This window comes from Bos grunniens, chromosome 19, assembly GCF_055505025.1.
Source record: "Bos grunniens cultivar Pamir isolate PY7600 chromosome 19, Bosgru_T2T1.0, whole genome shotgun sequence".
Taxonomy (NCBI): Eukaryota; Metazoa; Chordata; class Mammalia; order Artiodactyla; family Bovidae; genus Bos; species Bos grunniens.
The window spans coordinates 27916717-27944218 of record NC_141183.1 but is presented as its reverse complement, the minus strand read 5'-3'; the positions used below and the strand labels follow the sequence as shown (position 1 = coordinate 27944218).

At 38.7% G+C, this 27502-nt stretch overlaps 2 protein-coding genes across 48 annotated transcripts in view; one reads left to right on the top strand and one right to left on the bottom strand.

The window, feature by feature from the left end:
* UTP18 (UTP18 small subunit processome component) overlaps positions 1-17157 on the bottom strand; it is a 58632-nt gene extending 41475 nt beyond the window's left edge. Inside the window, exons 1-7 of the mRNA XM_086358278.1 lie at positions 16790-17157; positions 14576-14688; positions 11626-11724; positions 8918-8985; positions 2663-2751; positions 665-790; positions 400-574 (exon numbers count right to left, since the gene is read on the bottom strand). Of these exons, the coding sequence (XP_086214404.1) occupies positions 400-574; positions 665-790; positions 2663-2751; positions 8918-8985; positions 11626-11724; positions 14576-14688; positions 16790-17155 (1036 nt within the window). The 5' untranslated portion in view covers positions 17156-17157. The remainder of the gene's footprint in view (positions 1-399; positions 575-664; positions 791-2662; positions 2752-8917; positions 8986-11625; positions 11725-14575; positions 14689-16789) is intronic.
* The window catches only part of MBTD1 (mbt domain containing 1), a 68503-nt gene continuing 57791 nt past the window's right edge, over positions 16791-27502 (top strand). For 20 of the 47 annotated variants that reach the window (XR_015147731.1, XR_015147735.1, XR_015147732.1 and 17 more), the window contains exons 1-3: positions 17583-17820; positions 18442-18505; positions 23485-23523. The gene's annotated coding sequence lies outside the window, so the exon portion shown is untranslated. Of the gene's footprint in view, positions 17537-17582; positions 17821-18425; positions 18506-23484; positions 23524-27502 lie in introns of those variants that run through there. The other 27 variants (XM_086358274.1, XM_086358260.1, XM_086358242.1 and 24 more) reach the window with 6 other exon arrangements.

Here is a 27502-nt window from a genome sequence, read left to right as displayed (position 1 = left end):
AATTGTATTAAAACAAACACCAGAAGAACTGGAGGGTATCCAAATTTCAGAACAAAGAAGTGAAATAATTTGTCTGAAGAATTAGAACCCAGATGTTCTAGCTCCCAGGCTCATATTCTTTCTGCTGCAGCAATTGCTGATTTTACAGCCAAATATGTGCAACTGCCTTTCTACTCTAGGGGAATACAGATTTGCAAACTATCATTTTTTCCCCCCAATAAACTCAGTTCACTTTTTTCATTCAAACACATTATCTCAACAACACATTTTCTACACACTAAAACCAAAGAAACTCTATTTTTAAGAACTTTATGGGAAGAAAAAAAAAGTGGTTCTAAATACTGTTAAACAAACTCAGCTGTGGGCTGTGGGTGTCAATACATTCAATAGAAACCTTACCTCTTACTTGATGCACAGGAATTAGCTTTCCAGCCAGCATATCATAGACATAAAGAATCTTGCTGTGAGTGCTCGTGGCTAAAACCTCTTCTCCATTAGCACTAAAACAAGCCTTAAAGATCGGAAACTTTTCCAAATAGATGCTCTGAATTTTAGGATTTGTTTTTCCATCAACCTATAAGGAATTTTAAAATATTCCTTTTGATTATTTCCAAAGACCATGTATGCTGATTATAAACACTTTTCACTACAAGTCTCCACATACCTGAAACAGGGATACAGCATTATCCAGTCCAGCGACCATCACAACCTGGGCACGAGGGTGGAACTGCACAGATGAGATCCGAGCAGTAGTAGGACGTTCAGCATTCGCATGCTGGCAGTTCTTCATCTGTGGAAAAATAAAGTTGAAATTTTATCAATTCAAATGGGTTAACATTATCTTCTTTAAAGCATGATAAAAGACATCATAGTTTACAATGCAAAAGAAAGTGCACTGGAATGAAAACCAGAAGACCACAGCTCTGTGACCAACTAGTATTCTAGTACACTGTTTCACTATTCAAGAATCCATTTTTACAATCTTTCAAAGAAGGAGATTAAATCGTTAAGCCTTGGAACTCTAGTACACAATCATTTCCCTGAGATATATCCATTTGAGTTAGGAGATTTTTATTTCCATGGAAATTTTACTTAAAACTCCTACTCTGGCATCGCTGTAGTCATGGTACACAATAAGAGGCAACGAGTGGTCATTCCCAAGGTTCTACGGTTGGCATGTCCACTTGTGCAAACTCCAGGATAGTGATGGATGGGAAAACCCAGTGTGCTGCGGTTCATGGGGTCACAAAGTCAGACTTGACTCAGCAACTGAACAACAGCAATGGTTGGTATGGACTGGTAATGTTTTCCTCTCATGGTATATGGTTGTTAGTTTGAAGTAATGATGATCTCATGTGTCATTTGGACTATTTTCATGCTTTTGTTTTGTTTTTACAGGCTTTTCACTCTGCATTAAAAATGAAATTATATAAAACATCATAGTATTATATGATGTTCTATTTTTGACTACATTTTCAACAGAGGTGAATTCACTCTATGAGGAGCTAAATGAACTACCTTCAGAGTAAGGATAGACAGAATCACTAATAATTTACCATAAGATCCCCTTTTCTCATATAATTCACATGCTATCACTTTATAATGGGGAAAATTACATCAAAGAGAGAACAGTTCATTTGACAGATATTTGAAGTAAGTGCTGAGTAAGCACTTGGTTACAACAATGAACAAGTGGGACACAGGAGTAAATTAGAAGGTAACTAGAGTAAGCTACTTCTTTAAAAAAAAGGTTGAAAAAAGATTTATTTGGCTGTATCAAGTCTTAGTTGCAGCACATGGGGAATCTTTATTGCAACATGCAGTAGTTTTTCTTGCAGCAGTCTCTCTAGTCTCAATGGATGGGCGTAGTTGGGTGTAGTTGATCTGTGGTTCATGGGATCTTAGTTCCCTGACAAGGATCAGACCCAAGTCCTCTGCACTGGAAGGCAGATTCTTAACCACTGGACCACTAGGGAAGTCTTGAGTAAGCCACTTTAGACAGGAAGGCCAGGAAAGACATTTCTATGACATTATGTGAGCAGAAAGGTAAGAGTGAGTTTGCCACTGGCTGTGCTTGAAAAACAGACAGAAGACTGAGCAAGAACAAAGGTTCAGAGGCAAGAAAGGACTCAGCATGTGCAGAAAACAGAAACAAGGTCTCTGCGGCCTAAATAAGGAGTAAGAGAAAAAGGGATGAGATGAAGTTGAAGACGTAAGCATTAAGTCAGATCCCAGGAAGAGGGTAGCGTAGACTATGATAAGAAAGCTTACAAAGAGCAATGAAAAGTGACAGGACATGACGCTTTATTTTTAAAAGACCCTTCGGGCTACTGTAGGAAGAATGGTTGAGGAAGAAGTGGAAATGGAGAGTCTAGCCATGAAATTGTTGCCATGCAGCACGAACCAGGCTCCTGTCAACAGAAAGGATGAGAAATGCAAAAGGAGGAATCAAGCAAGAATCATAAAAGATTCCTGGGAACATAATTTAATGTTATCATTTTTGCAAAAGGAAAAAAAAAACACCTTACACAAATATTTATCAAGGCAAAAAGACAGCAAGCACATTTAATCCCACAGATAACAGAAAGCCATAGGTCTGAAAGTCAAAGTACATTGGATTTGAGGTAATTAGCTGGTTTGGCCCAATTTTACTAATTCTCACCTTTAAGATTCCTTTAGGAAGAGATGTAGATGTGGATATGAAATTCCCAGTCCTTTGCAACAAATCATCTTCCTCCTCTTCACTTTCATCTATGTCAAACAAACCCATAAGTATATCTTTAGAATCAATGAGATAGCCATCACCTACCCCAAACACCTGTATTTCAAACTTCAACTCCCCTCCCATTCTCCCAACCTCAATCATTTTATTTAAGCTACAACTGGTAAAACAGCAAAATAAATTTGAAAGAGGAAATGACAAACACATCAATGTATATGTTTAAAAGCCCGACTCTGGAATGAAAGGCACACATTCACTACAGTGACTAAAAGAACATGAAATAAAGATAAACTGAGTCAACATTTAAAGAGAGAAACTCATAATTGTGGCAAAACTGGCAACAGGATGAACAGCAGATCTAGCTTAACAATTCACAAGAAAAAGAACTAGAATTTTTAGTTGACTGGAAGATCACTGGTAGCAAACCATGCGTCAGAACTTCAAAGACAGGTAATAGGCCTGCTCTTCCCCTGGAGATGACTGATGAGTCTCCTAAAGAAAGCTGAGAAGCTAAGCAGAGTGTTTAAGGTTAAGGGGGCAAAACCCAGCACCAGAAGCCCTCTAGGGTGCCTAAGGGACCTGATAAACTACCAGGCTCTCAAATTGTTGCCACAAAAGGCAATACATAAAATTAAAGGTGAAATAAAAGAATCGTAAGAAAATCTCCCAAGACCTGAAACCCAGCTTTAAAACCTCGTACTGTCTCATTAGAATAAAACGTTTTAGGATTGCTAGTACCCCTTGCCCAGCCACTTACCCAAAAACAACTGTACAAATTCTCTAGAGAAATATATCATTGTCCTAGACCTCTAGTTAATCAATACTACTTTTCTTTAATTGGACTATAATTGCTTTACCATATCGTGTTAGTTTCTGCCATACAATGCGAATCAGCTATATATATGCTATACATGTTCCCCCCTTTCGGAGTCTCCCTCCCATCCCACCCCCATCCCATCTCTCCAAGTCATTACAGAGCACCAAGCTGAGCTCCCTGTACTATACAGAAGGTTCCCACTAGCTATCTGTTTTACACATGTGTTAGTTGCTCAGTTGTGTCCGACTCTTTGTAACCCAATGGACAGTAGCCCATCAGGCTCCTCTGTCCATGGAATTCTCCAGACAAGAATAATGGAGTGAGCAGCTAGTCCCTTCTCCAGGGGATCTTCCAGACCCAGGGATCGAACCTGTGTCTCCTGCATTGCAGGCAGATTCTTTACCACTTGAGCCACCAGGGAAGCCCCACCGCACACACAGTAATGTATACAAGTCAATGCTACTCTCTCAATTCATCCCATCTTCCCTTTCCCACATGTCCAAAAGTCTGTTCTCTATATCCGTGTCTTCTATTCCTGCCCTGCAAATAGGTGCAGTACCATTTTTCTATTTGATACTATTTTTCATGTACAATGCCCACCACTCAATGAAACAGAACCAGGTCAATAATGACAAGGTGAATATAATCTGACTGAAAACCTAAGGAGAAACAAACAATCCTCACAGGAGATCTAGATAATGGAGTTATCAGACATAAAAATTTAAATATTATGTTTAAAACTTATGGAAAAAGAGATCAGGTCTGTGGTTTCCAGAGATTGGTGAGGGAGAGGAACGTAAGGGGAAATTGGATGAAGGCAGTCCAAAAGGTATAAGCTTTCAGTTATAAGATCAGTAAGTACTAGAGATATAACATACAACATGATAACTAGAATTCTGCTATATATATCAAAGTTGTTAAGATATAAAAATCTTAAGACATCTCATCACAAGGAAAAATATTTCTTTTCTATGTCTATAACTTTTTATCTATCTGAGATGACGGATGTTCACATACACTAAACTTATTTTGGTGATCATTTCATGATGTCTGTAAGTCAAATCATTACACTGTACACCTTAAACTTATACAGTGTTGTAGGTCAATTCTCTCAATAAAACTGGAAGGAAAAGAAAAATAAAAAAATTAAAACTTCATTTTTAATATATTTAACATATTTAAAAGACATGTTTTACATATTTGAAAGACAAGACTCAGAAGTAAGCCAGAAAACTAGATGAGTAAAAAAGAACCAGCCACTTCTCTGGCAGTCCAGCAGTTAAGACTTTGCCTTCCAATGCAGGGGGTAAGGGTTTGATCCTTGATTAGGGAGCAAAGATCCCACATGCCTCTAGGCCAAAAAACCAAAACACAAATAGAAGCAATACTGTAACAACTTCAGTGAAGACTTAAAAAGCAAAACAAAATCTCAGACTATCATAAAAAAAAAAGAACCAAATAGAAATTCTAGAACTGAAAAAAACACAGTAATGAAAATTTAACATCCAGTGGATGGTTTTAACAGGTATCAAAATTACATGAAGAGAGAATTCGTGGTCTAGAAAAAGGATCAGAAAAAATTATCCAGACTAAAGCATAGAAAGCAAAAAGAAAATACAGAAAAGAATAGTCTACAGCCATACCACCCTGAATGCACCCAATCATCAGAAAAGAACACACAGAATGTTAAAAAAAAATTAACATAAATGTAACTGGTATCCTAGAAAGAAAGAAAGAATGGAACAAAAACAATTTGAAGAGATTAACAGGCAAGAATTTGCAAAACTTAGAAAAGACATCTAGCCAGATTCAAGAGTACCTGTGAAGACCAAGAATACAAACCAATCTAAAAAGATTGGGGGGAGGGGTAGATAAATTGACAAAAAAGCAACAATAACACAATTACAATATTAAGGAATTATTACTGATTACTGCAAGCATATCAGTTCAGCTCAGTTGCTCAGTCATGTCCAACTCTGCAAACCCACAGACTGCAGCATACCAGGCTTCCCTGTCCATTACCAACTCCCAGAGCTTGCTCAAACTCATGTCCATTGAGTCAATGATGCCATCCAACCATCTCATCCTCTGACGTCCCCTTCTCCTCCTGCCTTCAATCTTTCCCAGCATTAGGGTCTTTCCCAAGGAGTCAGTTCTTCTCATTAGGTGGCCAAAGTATTGGAGCTTCAGCATCCGTTCTTCCAAAGAATATTCAGGACTGCTTTCCTTTAGGATGGACTGGTTGGATCTTCTTGCAGTCCAAGGGACTCTCAAGACTCTTCTCCAACACTACAGATCAAAACCATCAATTACTTCAGCACTCAGCTTTCTTTATCATCCAACTCTCACATCCATACATGATGACTGGAAAAACCACAGCTTTGACAAGACAGACCTTTGTCAGCAAAGTAATGTCTCTGCTTTTTAACACGCTGTCTAGGTTTGTCATAATTATTCTTCCAAGGAGCAAGCATCTTTTAATTTCATGGCTGCAGTCACCATATGTAGTGATTTTAGAGCCCCCAAAATAGTCTGTCACTGGTTCCCCATCTATTTGCCATGAGGTGAGGGGACCAGATGCCATGATCTTCACATTTTGAATGTTGAGTTTTAAGCCAGCTTTTTCACTTTCCTCTTTCACTTTCATCAAGAGGCTCTTTAGTTCCTCTTCACCTTCTACCATTAAGGGTGGTGTCATCTGTGTATCTGAGGTTATTGATATTTCTCCTAGCAATCTTGATTCCAGCTTGTGCTTCATCCAGTCCAGCATGAAGTACTCTGCATATGAATTAAATAAGCAAGATGATAATATACAGCCTTGATGTACTCCTTTCCCAATTCGGAACCAGTCCGTTGTTCCATGTCTGGTTCTAACTGCTGCTTCTTGATCTGCATACAGATTTCACAGGAGGCAGGTAAGGTGGTCTGATATTTCCATGTGTTTAAGAATTTTCCATAGTTTTCTGTGACCCACATAGTCAAAGACTTTGGTGCAGTCGATGAATCAGATGTTTTTCTGGAATTCTCTTGCTTTTTCTATGATCCAATGGATCGTAACAGCATTACAGTTACGTTTAAAGCAGGGTGGGGGTTGGGGGCGGTATTTCTCTTTTAATCTAGAAACTTCCTTGGCAGTCCAGGAGTTAAGATTCCGCACATTCATTTCAGGGTGCACAGGTCTAATCCCCAGTCAGGGAACTTACGTAACAGTGAGCCAAAAAAAGTAATTCAGAAAAAACAAAAAATAACCTTAAAAAAACACAATAATCTAGTATTTATAGATAAAAATAACAAATGGTGGGACTTCCCTGGTGGTCTAGTAGTTAAGAATCTGCCTTAAAGGGACAGAGTTAAGTGGTTAGAAATCTCAAGGGACATGAGATCGATCCTTGGTCTGGGAAGACCCCTCATGCCATGGAGCATCTAAACCCATGTGATGGAATTCCTGAGCCCACACACTCCAGGGTCTGCACACTGCAATGAAGAATAGCCCCCACTCACTGCAACTAGAGAAAAGCCCACACGCAGCAATGAAGACCTAGCACAGCCAAAAATTAACTAATTAATTTTTAAAAATAACTGTGAGATTAAAACTGTGAAGCTCGGTTATTATAGTCACCACTTTGCCAATAAGTATACTTTGGACAAATCACTTGTATCTTTTTGAACCTTACTCCTGTCATCTGTCCAATAAAGGTATTAGACTTCAATATCCCAGACAGTAACAGACTGGCTAACTGTTGACCTAATTCATTTCCCTATTCTCCTTGGCACAAAGACACACTCTACTTCCTGGTATTCCATGCAGTTAAGTGTGGTCTCATGACTGAGTTCTGGCCAAAAAAATGTGGGCGCAAGTATCATGTAGCACTTCCAGGACAGGTTTTATTAAGCTCCCTTGGTGAGCCTCTCTCACTTCTCCTGTAAGTCAACTGGTAGTCGTCAATACCTTCGGCAACTCTGGAAGGCCCAGAATGAGATGGCAGAATCTCTAAGAATTTGGGCCCCTGAAATAGAACATGACCTCACCACCCTAACCATATGCACAGAAAAAAATTCTACCTGATTAAGCCACTGGGATCTGGGAAATTTTCTGCTTCAGTGCTAGCATAAAACCTTATCTATAATTACATGGATCTAAAATAGAGTATTCTATGAATGCAGTATTCTAAAACAGATAATAAAATTGTATTTCATTCAGGAAAGTAAACTGGTGACCAAAGTTTGTAATTATGTCATGTTAAAAAAAAGTGATAACAAGATGATTAACATACCAAAAAAAGAAAAAAACTTGGAAAAACATTTCTCAAATAACAGAACAGTTTCATATGAAAGATAAGATTATATTTCTTCAAAATATAGGACTAGAGAGTAGAAAGATTAAATTTCAAAATAGTAAAAAATTAGAACAATTAGTTCTTAAAGAGGAAGAGAGTAAGAAACAGCCAAATAAAGAGCACAACATTATTTGATATATTGAAGCAGAGGCTAAGTTATCATCTAGCAGCTGTTGTGGAAAAGCTTCTCGCAGTGGATCAAGTCAGGTTATATCACTAAGAGGCCCTCAACCTCTAAAAGTATCTAGTTGGAAACCAGAAGGCAAGTTTCTACTTACTAACTGATTGAGTTTTCTATCAGAAATGTATAAAACTGGTTCCTTGTAAGGGCTCCCTATACTTGAATACCAGGACTGATATGGGTTGGGAGAAGGAAGGGAGAGGTGATGACGACAATCAAATAGAAATTCATCATATATCAAAGATGCTAAGAAAGGAGCTCCTGTATTACAATGAAAGGCTATACTGCAGAATCCCTCAAGGATTTCAAAGGTCAATTTCAAGTCTAAAATTTGTAACTCCAAAAACTCATATCAGGTCTTGGCCAAACTTATAACACCTAAACTCAAAGATCTTAACGGTAGAAAACAGTTTTGGTACAAGTCAAACTTAAAATCCGGAGTTGAAAAATAGGTTTTTAGGAAGTATGTAATCCTCTGGGTCTGACCTGATAGGTGCTCCTTAGCAAAACATTCCATTTCCTAGTGGATAGCTAGATCAGTTGCTCATGTCTTTGGAAGGGGCTCTGAATCAAGAAATAACACTACTAATTTTTTTACTTAATCCTATGTCATAATGTAACACAGTTCTGTTGAAAACAAAATAAAATTCATTCATTATTGCCTTTACAAGTAAAGAATATACTATTAAGTCTTACATTATTGTAAAAGCATTTCCCTCAGAGAAATGGTAGACTTCAAAACCAGGTATTTAAAAAAAAAGACATTTCAAACATTAATGAGTCTCATGAGAAACCTCAAATAATAACAGAACAACATTAGGAATCTAGTTACCAATTTAAACAGAGGTGTCAACACTCACCATCTGAAGGTGTTTTCCATTTATTGGCCTCTGCCCAGGCAGGGACTCCCCCCATAGCATGCTGAAATCTAAGCAAAAACATAAAATTTTGCAGGGACCACTGTATTTATACTTTGGTACATTTAAAGAATATAGGTCAGAACATAAATAGAAATCTCTTCCAAAGAAGTTCTTATCCTGAGGAACAGAAGGGCTAGTCACACAGGATATTCCCAACCTGCCTAAATTGATAACCATCTAAACTAGTCTGGGATACAGGACACCTGGATACCTATTTGTTGTTACTAATTACATTTGCTGTTGCCTTATTTGCACATATAAACACACAAGATTTGGTGATTAAGTAAAGAAATAGAAAACTCTTTGTGGTTATAAATCAATGCTAACAGAATACACAATAGAATACTAGAACATGTCTGAAAGAAAATGACCAGACTGGTAAAATAAACAAACCTTCATTGTATATCCTTTGACTAAAATGGGAGCACTTCACCCTGGAAAAAGCAAGCTCCCAGAGAAGTATGCTAGTTACATTCTGGTATGTAGAAGCCTGCAAAAATCATTCTAATTGTTTAAAACAGAATCATAGACAAGTCCACCAAACTAAGCCCACTGGACAAAATGTATGAAACTGTTTTCAAAAGTTGGACAAAAGGCAACATAGGACTATGATTCCTAAGAGAAGAGAAATAACAAGGGGAGCCATGCCATTACTGGGATTTTCCCCTCAAGGCATTTTCATAAGACCCTGACACAGAGGTAAGGGGAAAATGATCAGACTTGAAAGAAGCTGAGACAACAGGAACTTGAGGGGCAATCAACTATAGAAGAGGAAGAGAATGAGCTCCAGAAATTTGCACAGGGGGTCCACAGACACTTCTGAATACTAAGCTACACACTCACAGAATAAGATTCCATGAGGTCAAGCAAGGAACTACTAGACGGATCTAAGTTGCACAGAACCAAAGTTCAGACATTTGAGTTCAACCAGTCAGAGGAAGGGTCCTTATTGAACACTCAGGACATTCAGCAGAGATCCCAGGAAGGTCACATCTTAATAGGGCTAAACCAGCCTAGAATAAATGCTACTCGAATAGAAGAAATCTCTAAAAACAAGTCTTGAAAGGATCAAAGTGATTTCCAAGTCATTTAACTGCCTGCCAAGACAAAGTTAAACACCCATTGAAAACAAAAAACAAAATCCAGGCACTGAACAACATTCACACTGCCCAGAATACAATCAAAATTATTAGATTTACAAAGAAGCAGAAAAATATGAACCATAACCAGAAAAAAAAAAAAAAGCAGTCAACAGAAATGAAAGACCTGACAGGACTAGCGCTCAAGGACCTAAAAGTAACTAATACACATCAAAACGAATGAAACCGTGCCATTTGCAGAAATGTGGATGAGTCTAGAGACTGTCACAAAGTGAGGTGAGTCAGAAAGAGAAAAATAAATATCATGCAATATTGCTTACATGTGGAATCTAGAAAAATGATACAGATGAACTTATCAGCAAAGCAGAGAGAGACACAGATGTAGAGAACAAGTGTATGGTAATGGATGGGGGCAGGGGGAGGCGGGCAGGATGAACTGGGAGACTGGGATTGACACATAGACACTATGTACAAAATAGATAACTAGTGAGAACCTAATGCATAGCACAGGACTGTCTACTCAATGCTCTGTGGTACCTAAACGGGAAGGAAATCCAAAAAAGAGGGGATATATGTACATGTATAGCTGATTCACTTTGCTGTACAGCAGAAACACAACTTTGTAGAGCAACTACACTCCAATAAAAATTAATAAAAAATAAAATAAAACAGCTAATACAAATATATTCAAGTATTTAAAGGATGTATGAACACAATAAAAGGAAAAATAGCAACTAAACAGAACAAAACGAAAGGTCTAGTTGAAAAGATCTTCTCAAGCTGGAGAATATCTGAAATAACAAATTCACTAAATGGGTTTAACAGACTGAAAAAACTACATACTGTATTATTGTATTTATATGACATTCTGGAAAAAGCAAATCTATAAAGACAGAAAATGGATCAATGCTTGTCACGGGGTAATGGAATTAGAAGATGAAGAGAGAATGCTGACTATCACGGGGTATAAAAGAACTTTCTGAGTGAAAGCAATGTTCTGTATCTTGATTACATATATTAATTGTCATGGGCTTACATGACTATACCTACTAAACAAAATTTACAGAATGATACTTTAAAAGGGTGAATTTCAATATATGTAAATTATACTTCAATAAATCTACTGTCAAAATATAGTGATAATGTAATGAATCTCTAGGAACATTAAAAAAAATTCAGTACAAAAAATAAACATACCTTAAAATACTTTTAAAGGTACACAAGTTCGAATTAATAAAATGTTTCAATATAAAATCATTATTTTAAAATATATATTTCCCAGTTCTGTTCAACTGCAAGAGCCTAGAAGTTGTGGAAAACAGATGATTTTCCACATACCAACAAACAAGCAAGTGAACAATAATATCATTGATCATACTTGGACAGTGGGATTCCAAGTTTTTTGTACTTGTGTTGTCTCTCTGCTCCCTCATAATAAAGTTTAATCATTTTCCAAGGACAATTCTTTTATGATTCAAAATGGAAATCTGACTACCCAAGAAGCTGTTACAGCCAGAGGTTGAAAAAGTCAAAATAAAATACACTTACTCTTCTTTAAGTCTCTTTTGAAGCTCATCTTTCGAAAGCTGATTTTCACTGGCGTTTTTCATCATATCTTTCCGAAAACGATTGTTCATCATGTCAACCCTACAAAAAAAAGTAGAACGGTATGCTTTAGATAACTTAAAGAATTAACATTAACAGTTGTTGCCTTTAGTATTTGGAGCAAACAACACAGGCCAAGATTTATAAAATGTGGAACATCTCAAATATACGTTCTTCATTCTTCCAGAAATAAAAAGTAAGTCTCTAATATTTCAGGTCACCTAATTCAACCTCTGGTGAGCTATTTCAAATTCATGACTTCTCTAGACACAGCTTACAGCCATTCACCAAAATTAATTCCAGGCAAATCACCGAAACCTTAAAATACTATGAAGGAAAAATATACGTAAATATTTTTCTCTCTGATGCAGAACTTTTTACTGTTAAAATCAGAAGAAAAAAAAAAGACTTCACTATATATATACTTGACTATTCTGTGCCAAACAATATTAAAACAAACTTAAAAGCAAACAAAAAGCGAGAAGATGAGTTTCTCTGGTGGCTCACTGGTAAGCAATTTACCTGCAGGAGACTCGGGTTGGATCCCTGTTCTGGGAAGATCCCACATGCTGCGGGGCAACTAAGCCCGAGTGCCACAATTATCCAGCCTGAGCTCTAGAGCCTGGCAACTGCCACTACTGAGACCATGAGCCACAACTACAGAAGCCCACACACCCTAGGGAAGCCACCACAATGCGAAGTTCGCACACTGCACTAAAGAAGAGCCCTCACTCTCCACAACCAGAGAAAAGCCCAAGCAACATCAAAGACATGGCACAGCCAAAAATAAAGAAATAAAATTATATAGTTTTTAAAGCTAGAAGATAATGTGCAAGAAACTTGACATTAAAGGGTTTGAAATTCTCAATTACACAAGGAGCTAATATACTAAAATCATTAATAAACAATCTCATTCTGCCACAGGCAACAACATGGATGAACACTACGTGAAATAAAACAGACATGAAGAAAAATGCTGCATGGTCTCACTTATGCGTGGCCTCTGAAGAGGACAGACAAAAGCAAAGAGTGGGATGACGATTACCAGGGGTGAGAAGGTAGACGAAACAGGGAGATGCTGGTCGAAGAGTACAAAGCTGCAGTTGTGTAGGATAGAGAGCTAATGCAAAGCATGACTACAGTTAATATTACACACTGGAAATTTGCAAAGTGAGGAGATTTCAAGTGCTCTCACTACAAATAAAAATGGTAACTCTTTGAAGACATGGAAATGCAATTAATTTACATGACTGCAGTAATAACTTCAGTATGTATATGTATAGCAAATTACCATGTTGTACACCTTAAACACATTCAACTTTTATTTGAAAAGTAAACAAAATGAAACAGTGTTTAGTAGACAAAACAAGCAAAGACATAACAGAGACTACTTTTAAGAAATACCAATGACTAACAAAAACTGATCTATCTTCTCAACAAAAATTAAGTAGGTATTTCCCACCCATTAAACTGACAAGGTCTGAAAACAGAAATTACGGTTTTCAAAAAGGAGTAGAACAAATACTTCTCAATTGAAAAGTAAACTGGTAGAACTTCAGAGTCAGCCTGGTAGTAATTATCAATAACCCTAGAAATGTCTCCTCTTTGATTAAATTATTCTACCTCTGAAAGACTGGAGCCTCATCCTCTGCTTCCTTTTCAAACCTACCCTCTTTCCTCACTGCATCCTCATCCTCACCCCCAACTCCATCATCGCTGCACTCCTTCAAGGGGGCAGCAGTGCAATATCTGGCATCCAGTTCTAAGAATAAGTGGTGGCAGAGTTCAATAAAGAAGCTCCTTTGCCCCAGTGATGTTGTATATTTGTCTGTCTGTGGCTTCAACTTCTGGCCTTAGATTTCATAAATTCATTTTCTAATTTAAAAGAAGAATCTTCCTTTAATTTTAAAAGAAAAAGGTTTATGCATAAACATGCCCATCTCAACATTAATTAAAAAAAATAACTTACCCAACAACAGCTATGTATATTATGGTTAAATCATATAATGGATTATAATACATCCATTATAATAGTCTTTAAAGTGTTTATAAGGTGTTTTTTTTTTTATTTAGGGAGAAATGCTTGTAATACAGTACATTCTCCCTATGCGTGTGTGCTTGCTAAGTTGTTTCAGTCGTGTCCAACTCTTTGCAACCCTTGGACTCGGAACCCACCAGGCTCTTCTGTCCACGAAATTCTCTAAGCAAGAATATTGGAGTGGGTTGCCATGCCCTTCTCCAGGAGATCTTTCCAATCCAGGAATCAAACCCGTGTCTCTTACATCTCTTGCATTGGCAGGCGAGTTCTTTACCACTAGCACCACCTGGGAAGCCCACGTAAATTATGGTTAAATCATATAATGGATAACATATCCATTTTAAAGTGTTTATAAAGTTTTTTTTTTAACTAGGGAGACATGCTTGCAATACAATACATTCTCATCAATTAAAGTACATACTGTGCATGATGGCTAATTTTTTTTAGTCTTTTCTCCATTTTAGGCATGTGTTAAGAGCTCTACATATACTATTTAATCTCAAGAGTCTTCTGATATAGTTACTATCTCCATTTTACAAAGGAGAAAAGACAGGTTCCAAACTGGCCTGTAGTCAGTTAGGAACTGGCCAAACTGGGAAGCAAACTCAGGTCTGACCCCCAAACACTGTGCTCTCTTAGTTTCTCTGTGGAGCACAGAAGAGAGGAGAGATGCATGCCAGCACGCTAACAGTGGTTCTCCCTCGGCGATGGGATATGAATGACCTTTGCCATATACTTTGCAGTACTTTTTAAATCTTCACAGAATCACATATTCAGAAAGAGAACGTTCTTAAAACCTGAAAAACAACTTCTGACACATCCAGAGGGATTCCAGAAAAAAATTAGGCAACCTACATCTCCTCATCTTCATCTTCTTCATCCAGCCAAACTGGCTTCTTCTGAGGTAGAAAATTATCTTTTGCTTCCTTCTCCACTTCTGAGTCATCTGAGTCTTCCTGTACTTGAACCTAGAGAAGACAAAATACCCACAAGCACTGAGTCTTTCTTGTCTCATGGTGGCAGACTTTGTAGTTACACTATTTGTAGAATGCTTTGTTTTTATGGCCCTCTGATCAAATTATGGGACAGAATGCTTCCACAGCAAATGCTAGAGGCAGAACAGAAAACCAGGTTAGAGATAGAGAAATGCACCACCCACTGGACAGGTGAGGTAAGATAGAACAGTCTAGGAGAAAAAGTCAACTTGCTGAGAAGATCAAAAAAGACAAGCGTAAAAGGTAAGTTAGATAAAAGAGCAGGGAAAATCACAGAACTACACAAATCACAGGATCAGAGGCAGACTGACACCAAAAATAAAATAACATGATTGAATGTCATGACTAAACCATATTTCATATTCTTAGACACACTTCTCTATTTTTCTTAACTGTTCTTGATCCCCTACCTACTTAAGAAACTTTATACTATACAATCAAATCTAAATCTAGACCACAGAATTTACCCTGAAGTGAGCTTGAGCTTTCCCAAAACCACGATAAGTTGCTAAGTCGTTTCAGTCGTGTCGGACTCTATGCGACCCCATAGATGGAAACCCACCAGGCTCCCCCGTCCCTGGGATTCTCCAGGCAAGAGTACTGGAGTGGGTTGCCATTTCCTTCTCCAATGCATGAAAGTGAAAAGTGAAAGGGAAGTCGCTCATTCATGTCCGACTCTTAGTGACCCCATGGACTGCAGCCTACCAGGCTCCGCCATCCATGGGATTTTCCAGGCAAGAGTACTGGAATGGGGTGCCAGTGCCTTCTCCAAAACCACAACAGGTATGTTCAAATGATTTATACCTGCTCTATTACTAGCCTATGATCCTTCAAAGCCCGATAAACCCCATTTCACAGTTTCTTTTCCTGACTGGGAAACCATCACATACTTCCGCATTTTCCCAGTAGTATTTCTCTATCTCCCAGCTAGATTCTGCAACCTCTCCCATAAGCACCCAAAGGATGTTCTGGCAATCAACTGATACTTGTTACGTCTGTTTCTTTATCAAATTGAGTAATTCTCAGGAAGGCTTTGCTCTTCTACCCTATGTATTATTGTATAGGCTCCCTCTACACAAATTTAATCTTCCTTTCTTGAATGTCTTTTTATTCTTCATCATTTCACTGACATAGTTGAGTTTTATCTTCTGCCTCTGCCACTGGTATCTAACTCCAAAAAGGCAAGGATGTTTGCCAGTTTTTGTCCATTGCTGTTTCTCTTCCAGTGCCTAGAAATTGCCTAGGACTTCCTATCTTGGAAGATAAGCCAGATAAAGGATTTTTTTTTTTTTTAAAGCGTGCAAAAAATTTATAATCATTATAATCAATCAATCATGCAGGGTTTTCACCGCCAGGAAAAGAATCTGCCGCCAAATTGGCTCACAAATATTTAAAAGACGAATACAAAAGTTGGCCAGTCAATCACTTGGTATGATTGTTAAAACATCAGACAAGACTCCCAGGCCTGTGCCCAGGAATTCTGATTTCGCAAACGAAGCGGAACTCCTGAATCACTGCACAGTACTGAGGCAGGTGATGCAACGACTAAGGGAGAAAAGACAGTGGGGATGAGCCACAAAAGATGCTCACGATTAAAACAGTCTAAACGAGTATGAGGGCTTCCCAGGTGGCGCTAGTAGTAAAGAACCCGCCTGCCAATGCATGAGACTTAGGAGACGCGAGTTCGATCCCTGGGTCTGGAAGATCCCCGGGAGAAGGCATGACAACCCACTCCAATAATCTTGCCTGGAGAATCCCATGGACAGAGGAGCCTCGTGGGCTACAATCCACAGTGTTGCAGAGCTGGACAGGACTGAAGCGACTGTGCGCGCGTGCGTGCAAACCAGTATGTATTGAGCGCCTATTGGATACCTGGCGCAGCGGCTCCCAAGCGGGCGAAGAAAGGCGCGGTCTCCGCCCTCCCAGGACTTTAAAGCTGGCACCCCAAGGCGCCCGTGTTCCCGGCTCCCTACCACCTGAGCGCTTCCAGGCACCGCTCCCGAGCGCCCAGGCTCCGGCCCCGGGGGCTCGCAGCCCACCGCGGGCCCAAGCAGCGCGAGGTGGCCTCCCTCACCAGCGGGACCCGCAGACGCCGCAGCAACGCATCCTCGTCGTCCTCCACGTCGCCGAAGACCAGCTCCTCCAGGCACCGCTCTGCTGCCGGCTTGTCCTCCTCTAGCATCAGACGGTTCCGCAGTCGGAGCCGGTTCTCCTCCTCCGCCTCAACTGAGATTGCAGCGGGCGCCGCGCGCGGCCAGGCCAGCGACTTTTGCTGGTATGAGGAGGCAGCCTTTCGGGGCGGCCCGCCCCACCGCGCTCCGGCTCTCCGGTCCGGCCTCACTTGGGTCTTACGGTCCTGTCTCACTCGGCGCCTTCTTTCCGGCGGCATCTTTCGGTTTGAGAAGAAACGCAGGCCCTCACGTGGAATCTCACTGCGCATGCGCTGAGGCCGCAGGTGGCCGGAAGAAGGCTGCACCGCCTTTGAGCACGTGACCAACACTGTGTTCTTGTGTAACGCCCACTCCCCTCACGAGCCCCTCCCCGTGTGGGAGTTCCTCCGGGAGGACCAATTTTCCGGGTGGAGGGGGTAGCGGCGTGCCTGGAGTGGAAATTTTTTTTCCAACATAACTTCGCAGCTGTAACTGATTGAAAGGATATAAAGAAAGCTATAGATGACAGGCTGAAACTTTTACTCTTTTTCCTGGCTTTTTAACCATTCGACTTACACGAGCCCCAATCGCCTTTTCCACCCCTTCGTCTTGGTACGACCCTTGGAGTACGGAGCCTGCAGAGGGTCCCACGCTGGAAGACAGAGAGGAGGGTATGTAGGGAAGCGGGCCAATCGGGGCGCGGGTCACGGCGCAGGCGCGTTGAGGAGGGAGGGCTATGCTAATGTTGTTGATATCCTGGGGCCACCCGAGTTAAAGGGGGGAAATCCGGGGGCTGCCGTAGCCGCCACCAGTCTGGGCCCAGCCGGGGCTCCCTTGTAGTCGCCGTAGTCCCGGGGAGAGGCGCCTGCCCCCAGCTCGGGAGGGGGCGCCGCGGGCCCGGGGAGCGCGGACAACCCCTACCCATGAGGCCCTGATGGAAAACACAAAGGATCTGGTGAGAGCCGAGCGCGGCAGCTGCTTTGTGTGCCAGATGGGGGGGACGCCCGCAGCTCCCTGACCCCAGGAACCCGTGCAGCCCCCTGACCCCGCTCCCAGGCCTGCTTCTCCTATCCCACGCCCTCTCCACCTCCGGAGCCCCCCTCCCCCTGCCGGCCGTTAAACGATTGGGGGGTGTCCCCTCCCCCCACTCCCCTCAGCCCTGGACTCCTCGGGATTCTCTCTATCCCCTTCACTATCTGGAAAACAAATTTTAGAAGAAAGTTCTTCTCTTCATTCCACCCCACCCCACCCCCCTTAGCTCTGGCTGGGGGAGAAAGACTGGATTTGAGACTTCCTTTTTTGACCGCCCAGGGTCGGGGAGTGGAGTCCTCACGTCTCCCGCGGGGCAGAGTTTGGGTGCTTTGCGTGGGAGGGCGCCTTCAGGCTGTGGGGCAGGCGCCGCGAGGTGTTTCGCACGTGGAGGTGGAAAAATTGAAAAGGGGCGGAGTGGGCACGTGTGGGAGGGAGAGGTGGGAGTGGTGTTTGGGAAGTAGTCGCCTTTTAAAAGGGTTCTAATTTGGTGGGCTTTTATGACCATTGTATTCTCTTTTGTGAAATAAGAATCCTAACATTTCAGAGTCGGAGGAGACATTAGAGGTCACCCAAAGCCGCCGTCCCCTGTGCAGCCTCCCTGACAAGTGGTAGGTAGCCTGGCCTCTGCCTAAACCCCTCCAAACATTGAGCGCTCGCTGCTGCCCAGGAAAGCCCTTTCTGTTCAGTTGTTATGATTGTTGTTTGCTTATCCCTATTAGACTTTTCAGTCTCATTCATGTCTTTGTTAAGTGGATTCCCCTTTTACTTCTCAAATTTTCTCTCACATCCTCCTCACCCACCCCACTGCTCATTGGCCTATATTTTGTGTGCCAGAAAAGAACGGCCAGGAAGTGGGGGAAGGAGGGCTTACGAGATAGTGAGGGCTGGCTGAAAACTTGGCTTAGGTCAGTTCAGATGTGCTGGCTTATATGTCTGAGAATGGATGCTGTTTTTCTGCAGGAAGCTTGGAAAATAGGATCTAGGGATTTCATGGCTGTTTTCTCTCGCTATTTTTTTTTTTTTTTTTTTAAGTTATAAATTTCAGGATCCTGTCCCAAAGCACATTTCTGTATGTCTAAGTAACTTTTCCTAAGGATGCCTAAAATCACCTCCTGGAGATTGTACCAAAGCCTATAGGTAGAGGGATAATCAGAAGAACTGCACTCCTCTGTTTTTCTTTCAAGCTGGGCTTCCTTCTGAAGGCCCCTCCTTCACAATACTTTCTCTATTTTTTTTTCCCCAGTTTTTAATGAGATTTGAAACTTTTGCAATACTTTATAATCTTTGCGTAGAGTTTGCAATATTTTTCATGCTCCTTACATTGGTATGCAGCAGTAGTTAACATACAGTGGTTGAGATAGTTCAGTTCTACTACTATCACTTAGCATTTTTCGAATATTCTTCTTCGTTTGGTGAGCTGTGCTGCTTCCAAAAGTTGTTTTATTGGCATAGGAATCTTGGGGGCACATGTTTTCCTCTTCCTAATATGGTGAAGTGGTAGTCAAGACATAACAGATAGAATGTAAAAGTAATGAATCTGGTGGGCTTCCCTGGTGGCTCCGTGGTAAAGAGTCTGCCTGCCCCTGCAGGAGATGTAAGTTCAATCCCTGGATGGGGAAGATCCCTATAAAAGGAAATGGCAACCCATTGCAGTATTCTTGCCTGGGAAATACCATGGACAGAGGAGCCTGGCGGCCTACAGTCCATGGGGTCCCAAAAGAGTCAGACACACAACTTAGCAACTAAACACCACCACCAATGAATCTAGTATAAAAGCCAGAGAATAAATTTCACTTTAAACTCCCAGCCGCCTCTTTAAAATATTAGAGCACAGAAATTTTTTTCTCTCCCTTTCTTAGTTTGGAGACTGTTGCTCTCCAAGTATTTTAATGTGCTTATGCTGTATTTTTTTTTGTTTACCTCAACACCAGTGAGTGGTTAGAAAGAAAATAGCTGTCTTTTTTAGTACCACCTCCTTCTCTGAATAACAAGTAGCTTCTATTTATATAGAACACCATACTCTGGGCTCCTGGGTGCTTTGCACATTATGGCAAAAACTGTCTTGAGTAAAGATCTGTTCATAAGTATCTTATGTTTAAGACAGTTTTTTACCTGTCCAACTTTTTTATTTTATACACACTTTTTTATATACACTTTGACACGTACTTTCACTGAATTTAATCACTAAAAGTTAACAGGGGAGTGAATACTAGATAAGTGATAAAAGTTAATGGAGCTGTATAATTCTATCTTGAAAGTTTCCATTAATGTGGAGTTCCCAAGTTCTGTTCATTTTAAATGTGAATTGTCATGGCTTACGTTGACTGACTGTGGAGATATTTGCATCGTAAACATACTAGACAGGAACAACTGGTTTTATTTTTAAAGAAGATACTATATTTTTATGACTGATGATATGTTGATTTAATTAGTGTATAAACCATAGGTGTTCAGAGGCTTTAAACCCTCAGTTACATTGGAAATTAAAACAAATTATTTTAAATGTAACATAGTAGTCAAAGGGAGGTAAAACTATAGCTCAGAAGTGAAAACAGCATACTAGTTTTGTAAATAATAAACTACTAGATTACTAAAAGCCAAGCATTCTCAGTGGTTTGAGTAACCACATCCTAAAATTAGAAGTCATTATTCTTTTGGTTGCTCCTTTGTTTCTCAATTTTTCATCTTTAAAATGGAATGTTTGCAAAAGAAAATCTAACTTTTTCACATTTATAATGTTAAGAAAATGTATGATTTAATTTCAGATTCAAAAGAGAAAAACATCAGGATGGTAGAAGAGGAAGGACTTAACAACAGTTAAACTAAAATATGCCTCCTAACACTAGTATATTCTTAACTGTCCAAGGCTACTTTTAATTTTGTATAAAACTTGCAAAATAGTTTGATTTAATCATGAATTTTAAATACTTCTTTTTTTTTAGAAGTTTTCTTCCCACAAATTTAGAATTTCTCTTCTTTCTTTACTGCAACCCACAAGGAAGGGTGGAAAGAAAATCATTCCCATTTGAATAAACCCTGAAGTTGAGGGGATGAAGTGATACAGTATGAGGGGCACTGGCAGACTGGGTTAGCATTTCACTTCTGCCTCTAAATAACTTCGTAGCCCTTGCTGGACAAGATTCTGTGCCTCAGTGTTCTCATCCTTAGAGTAGAAGGGTTGGTCAAGAATTAACAGCCAATAGAACTTTCTGCAGTGATAAAACTGTTCTATATCTGTGCCATCTGTATGGTGGCCACTAGCCACAGGTGTCTTTTGAGCTCTTAAAAAGGTATCTAGTGGGACCAAGGAACCCAATTTCCAATCTGATTTAATCAAGTGTGGATTTAAATAGCTACATGTCTGCCACATTGGACATACACATAGAGGACAGTGTTATATACACATTATAAACCTCTCTCTTACAGGTTATGATTCAGTAGGTCTGCAGTGGAGCCTAGAAATGCATGCTTCAGAAAAGTTTTTATCAGACTGGTTAGAGAAACACTGTATGAGAAGATTTCTGAGGCGCTTTCTAGTTCTGACGTTTAGGATTGATAACTTAAAATGTAGCAGAGTGGAAATGAGCTGTGGACAAAGTTGTCAGACTGGCCCGGCTCTTGCTCTGCCACCTCCTCACCTGTGATCTGTCAAGCTTCATTTTCCTCATCTACGTAACGGCCAAACATCAGTCCTGCCTTCCTCCCAAGGTTTCTATAAACCTCCAGTCAAATGTGATAACCGCTATGTAGTAAAATGTGAGCTGCTATAAACTGTAAAATGTGAAGATACCTTTCCAGAATGCCTTTTTCTTTTTTCCCTTTTCACTGTATTATCTAATTCATACTTATAGAACTAGTTATATACAATACTCATTGATTTAGTAATTTCTTGTCCTCCCAACTATTTGGGATAGTTTATAGTCTAGTGTTAGGACACGCATATAAAGTTTAACACTTCTTTGCATTTCTGGTATTCAGCATGATTTTTGTGTATATTACTCAGTACATATTAGATAATACCATTTATTCACTTTACTATTAGACTTCAAAACTTTAATTAGTTTCAGATTATTTTATATATCAGAGAAATAACTCACTTGATTGTGTTTTAACTGTCCCATTATCAATACCCTATAGTTACTATTGTTAGTGGTTGTACATATTTTGAGCAACCAGCTACAAATATTTTTTTGAAAGATAAACACCAAGAGAATGTCATCATTTTACATCAATATTTTTAGGTATATCAAATTAACATGATGATGAATAACCTATTTAACCTATTTTTGTTACATTAAGATTAATAAAAGCTCTTGTTTGATTATTTAAAATACATTTAGACTTTAGCCTAGCCTTAGTATGAATTCTGTTATTTGGATAGAATTGATACCTAATATGAATGATCTTGAAGACCATCTAGGTTAGTGCATTTCAGACTTAATTTTGATGAGGTCATTTTATTTTTAATTAGCTTTTCAAAAGATTCATACTTAAGGATTCATAACTGTCTTCTGAAGAACTGAAGGCCCATTCATACAAATTATTTTATTTTTCAGACATCTTCCTGTGTGGTAAGTGGTGTTTTCCTTATCTAGAAGAGAAGGAAATTGAGACCCAAATAATTGTTACATCCAAAGTCCTAAGTAATGAAGTACCAGAACTTGAACCCAAAGAGATAGAAATTTATATTTTTTATATATCAAAGATAACTTCCTTTTGCTCACTGTAGCTTTACATTTTAGAATATTGTCATGTAGAATACTGTCCTATCCTTCTCTGGGTACTTTTCAGTTTCTCTGGGTGGGATATTCAAGATATTATTGCTTTCAGTTTTAATGATTATATCACCGGGATAGATATGTTCTCTCACGTTGAACTTGTGGGAAACAAAAGCCCAATAATCCCAAATCTTTACTGTTTATTTTTGTCCTAATAGTAAGCTTAAGAAGCATGAAGGCACTTATGTTTAGCCCAGTAAATTGTATTTTGATAGGGGAATGAGGAAGAGAAGAGCAAGAACTGAGTAGCTCCATAGCTTTTCTGTGTCATTACAGAGTAAATATTAATTCTTATTTTGAACTTCATCGGTTTACATGTACAACTTTCAAACTTAGGATTCTGGGAAACTTACATTCCATGGTTAAATATAAAACTTTGACAATTATATGGACCACTGTACTCTATTGGTATGGATAATGGAGAATTGGTTTAACTTTTGATTAGTTTATTCATACTGAGATTATATTATTAATTTGTTATTTAGTCGCTAAGTTGTATCTGACTCTTTTGTGACCCCATGGAGTGTAGCCCATGGGATTTGCTAGGCAAGAATACTGGAGTTGGTTGCCATTTCCTTCTCTGGGGGATCATCTTGACCCAGAGATCAAACCTGCATCTCCTGTATTGGCAGGTGGATTCTTTACCACTGAGCCACCGGGGAAGCCCTATACTATTATTTATGTGTGCTTGCATTTAGAGTCTCAAATGTTTTCTGTAAAATTTCTCCTGGAGAGGTTTACACTTTTATTGGAACCTGTGGGTGATTATATGAATAAGTTAACGGTTATACCTTTTAATTTCTTTGTAGATTGTATAAGGAGGAAGTTTCTTCAGGGAGACCATCACGGTAGGAAAATGAAATTCTACTACAGTTTGTGACTTCTTCCTGTATTTCATCACTATGAAAACCTCTTTTTTGTTTTATTTTTCATTATAGAAGTGTTACATACTTGCTATTTAAAAAAAAAAATGAAAAATATGGAAAAGTTAAAATTTTTTATCTTCCTATCCCATTCTCACCCTGTTAGTAGTTTAGCTATTCCTTCCAGAATCTTTCTAAATATATACATAAACATATATATATCAGTCTCCATGTATACCAGCACACACTGTTTCTTTTAATAAAAAAGTGAGTCATATTACTCATATTTGGCAATTTATTTTTTTTCAATCAGTATTTTACCTGTTGTTAATCATCCACCTGTTGTTAATCATAACCTAAAAAATGAAGGTTAGATTGCCTTCATTTTTTTGCAATTACGTTATTACTATAAGAAATAGCCTTCCACATGGATTCTTGTGTCCCATGAGTGTTTCTGAAGGATGGGTTCCTTAGAGTGGAATTTCCTGGTCAACAGACATACTCATCTCATAAGTAATACAAATTACTTTCCAAAAAGATGGCATACATTTGCCTTTCTATGTGAATATATATGAGTGCTTTTTCTCTCATACATAAATTTGCCAATGCCAGATATCATCAGTCTATTTTTACCAGTTTATTAAATTTTTTAGAGGTAGTTAATAATAAAAATTTGCTTTTATTTTTGTAAAATAAAAGATCCCTTGCAGCAGTCTTTTCCCAGTTCAGCTTTTATGAGACAATTATTTTTAATTCTTTTATTTTTGATTTAGTGTCTATCTACATAATTCTAAATAGTAAACTTCCATTACCTGGTATATGGGTTTCAGATACCTTGTTTTGACATCTTCTGTGCTGGATGAGCAGTTACCATATATGCTCTAATATTAGGCAAGGTTTCCCCATCACCTTATAAGTCATCTCACCACCTTATATTTCAAGTCTTGAGTGACTGTATGAGTACCTAATGTGATTTCTCAGTTTTATTTTGAAGAACAAAGTGTTCAAATGTCATATTGCCTCAAACAATTTTATTTGGTCTTTGTTTTCTGTGCCTGTAGAAGTTAGAACCGTAATTAAGAAAGAAGGAGAAAAGAGGTTAAAATTGAACGTAAATTTAAGATTATTCCCTTGATTCATTGCTAATGTTCATTTTAGCTGTATGACCTTGAGCAAATCACTTAATCTGTTTGAACCTCTGCTTCCTCATCTGTAGAAAGGGAGTAATAATATTTGTAAGGATTAAATGCATTACTTCATATTAACTGTTTAGAATGTCCTTACCACATACTAAGAATTGTATAAGTATTAGTTGTATTATTAATCATACACACTATCCTTGCCTTCAGCATTAAGAAATTAGCACAACCTTCAAATTACCTTAAAGTAGAGAAATCAGATTCCAAGAGATCCATCTGACTGTGTAAAGAGTGGGAAAAGGAAGTATTAACAGGTTTATTGATAGAGTTTAGGGTCATGGAAGGCTTAAATGAAGCACAAAAATTCCACTTCCAAAAGAGAGAAATTCAGCACTTAAGTTCCAAAGTACTGAACACAGGCTTACCATGCTGCTTCCAGGCCTCAGTCCCTTTCATACCTTTATTCCTTTCTTTTTCTTAACCAAAAAGTTTTTCTTATGAATTTTGGGCAAACGTTAAAAAAAAAAAAATGAACACAGGTTTGAAATCTGATAGTTCACAGCTCTAACCACAGAGAAGAGCTAGAAAGCAAGCAGTACCAGAATTGGTAACCTGAAATGATCAGTGCTTCATAGGGAAGAAATGAAGACATAGGACTTAAGAGTCATGGATAAAAAGAAGGAGGAAGAGGAAAAAAATAATCTTTCAGAAAAAGAAAGAGGGTGTTCTTGAACTGGGAACTCTGACCATGAAGTGAATAGAAATAGAAAAGAGTAAATCACATCCATTCAGAACTCCCATAAGAAGAAACAATCAATGTGAGTGTATGGAGCTGATTACTATCTCTCCTTATCCCCAGAAAAAGAAAAATGTGAGGCAGAAGAAAATTGATACAGTGATACTCAAAATGAAATAAAACATCTTAAAATCAGTATTTGGAGACAAAAGTGAGGAAAAACACCTTCACTCAAATAGAAAACAGAACAGAAAGGAACAGGAGACAGGAAAAAATAAAGTCGGATTAAACTGAGAAAAGAGAGGGAAAAATTGTAACAGAAATGAGGTCTCAGTAACAAATTGCCAACAGAAAAGAGCTAAGTCGCTTCAGTTGTGTCTGACTCTGTGTGACCCCAGAGACGGCAGCCCACCAGGCTCCCCCGTCCCTGGGATTTTCCAGGCGAGAACACTGGAGTGGCTTGCCATTTCCTTCTCCAATGCGTGAAAGTGAAGTCGCTCAGGTTGTCTACTTGAAAGTTATACAGTCGTGTCTGACTCCTAGCGACCCCATGGACTGCAGTCTACCAGGCTCCTCCGTCCATGGGATTTTCCAGGCAAGAGTACTGCAGTGGGGTGCCATTGCCTTCTCCAACAGACAAGAGAGTAAAATGCAAATATGACAAAAGGCATAGAAGAAAAACAGGAAGACCAAGAGAATGACAATTTCAGTGAAAGATGGGTCCAGAAAGTCTCATGTAATTGGTGTCTCTCAAGAAGGCAAAAGAATAAAAGCATAATATTTAAAGCCATAATCCAAGAAAACTTTCTGGAAACAAAAAACTTTCTGAATTTTGAATACATCAAAATTTCATACCGTAAGATAAATTCCAAGATAGTAAACCTATGCAACTTTAAAGATTCTGAAAAATTCTCAGGGCCTCCAGGCAAAAAGATGAAGTGACCTACAGGGGCCAGAGAATTAGAATGGTTTTGGATTTCTCAAAAGCAACATACACAGCAAGAAATAGTGTAGTGTCACCAACTAAAAATATTGTCAAATTGGATCAGAAAATTAAAACCCGTGTTATAATAGACAAAAAGCCCTTGAAACAGCTAAAAACAAAAAAAAACGGACAAAGATATACTAGGCAAACAGATATACTAGGCAGATATACTAGGCAGACAGCAGGATTGGCAGTGCTGATAACATGTCAAACCAAAAAGCTTTGAACAAGGCAAAGACAGTTTATAATGCTAAAACCACAATTCACAACAGAAAATAGTTATATATGAACCAAATAACACCAACAATCTGTAAATCAGAAGCTATAAAAAAGATGGAAGTAGTGAAAAGAAGCACTAAAATTTCAAGACTTTAATACTTTAACACTAGATAGTTGTTGTAGACAAAATATAAGAATATGAAAAATCTAACAAGAAAATAAGGCAAAGATCTTCAGGTATGTCTACCACTACATCCTAAGAAAGACTATATTTCAAACACCAAGTATTCACAAAAATCATTGCTAAATGAGGAAAACATCACTAGGTTCCATTCAAGAACACAAAAGCAAACCAAAAAGCAAAAGGGCACTTCCATCTTTAACTTTAGTGACCTATTATATGTTATAAAGTCTTGGCAAGAATGTTCATAGCAGTTTTATTCATAGTAGTCAAGTCTGGGTGGAGAATGGATGGACTAATATATTGAGAAAGTTGAGTATTACTCAGCCGAAAGAAGCAATGAACCATTGTACATGTAATAACATGGATAAATCTCAAAAATATTGTGCTGAGTGAAATAAATTAGATACCAAAAATGTCCATACAGTTTTATTCCATTTATATAAAATCTTAAATATATGCAGAATTAACCAATTGTGCTAAAACTGCAGGGAGGAGAAAAACAGACTGGAAAAGGACATGAGAGAGTTTTCTAGAGTGATAGAGAAGTTCTGCATCTTGATAGGCATTCAAAATCATGCCTCAGTTTAAAAATATTAACTTGGGTAAAAGGGGAATGCAAACAAAGTACAGAATTTATAAAAAATAACAATAATGAAAATACTGCATATGTATCAGAATTTGTGGAATATACTTAAAGCCTT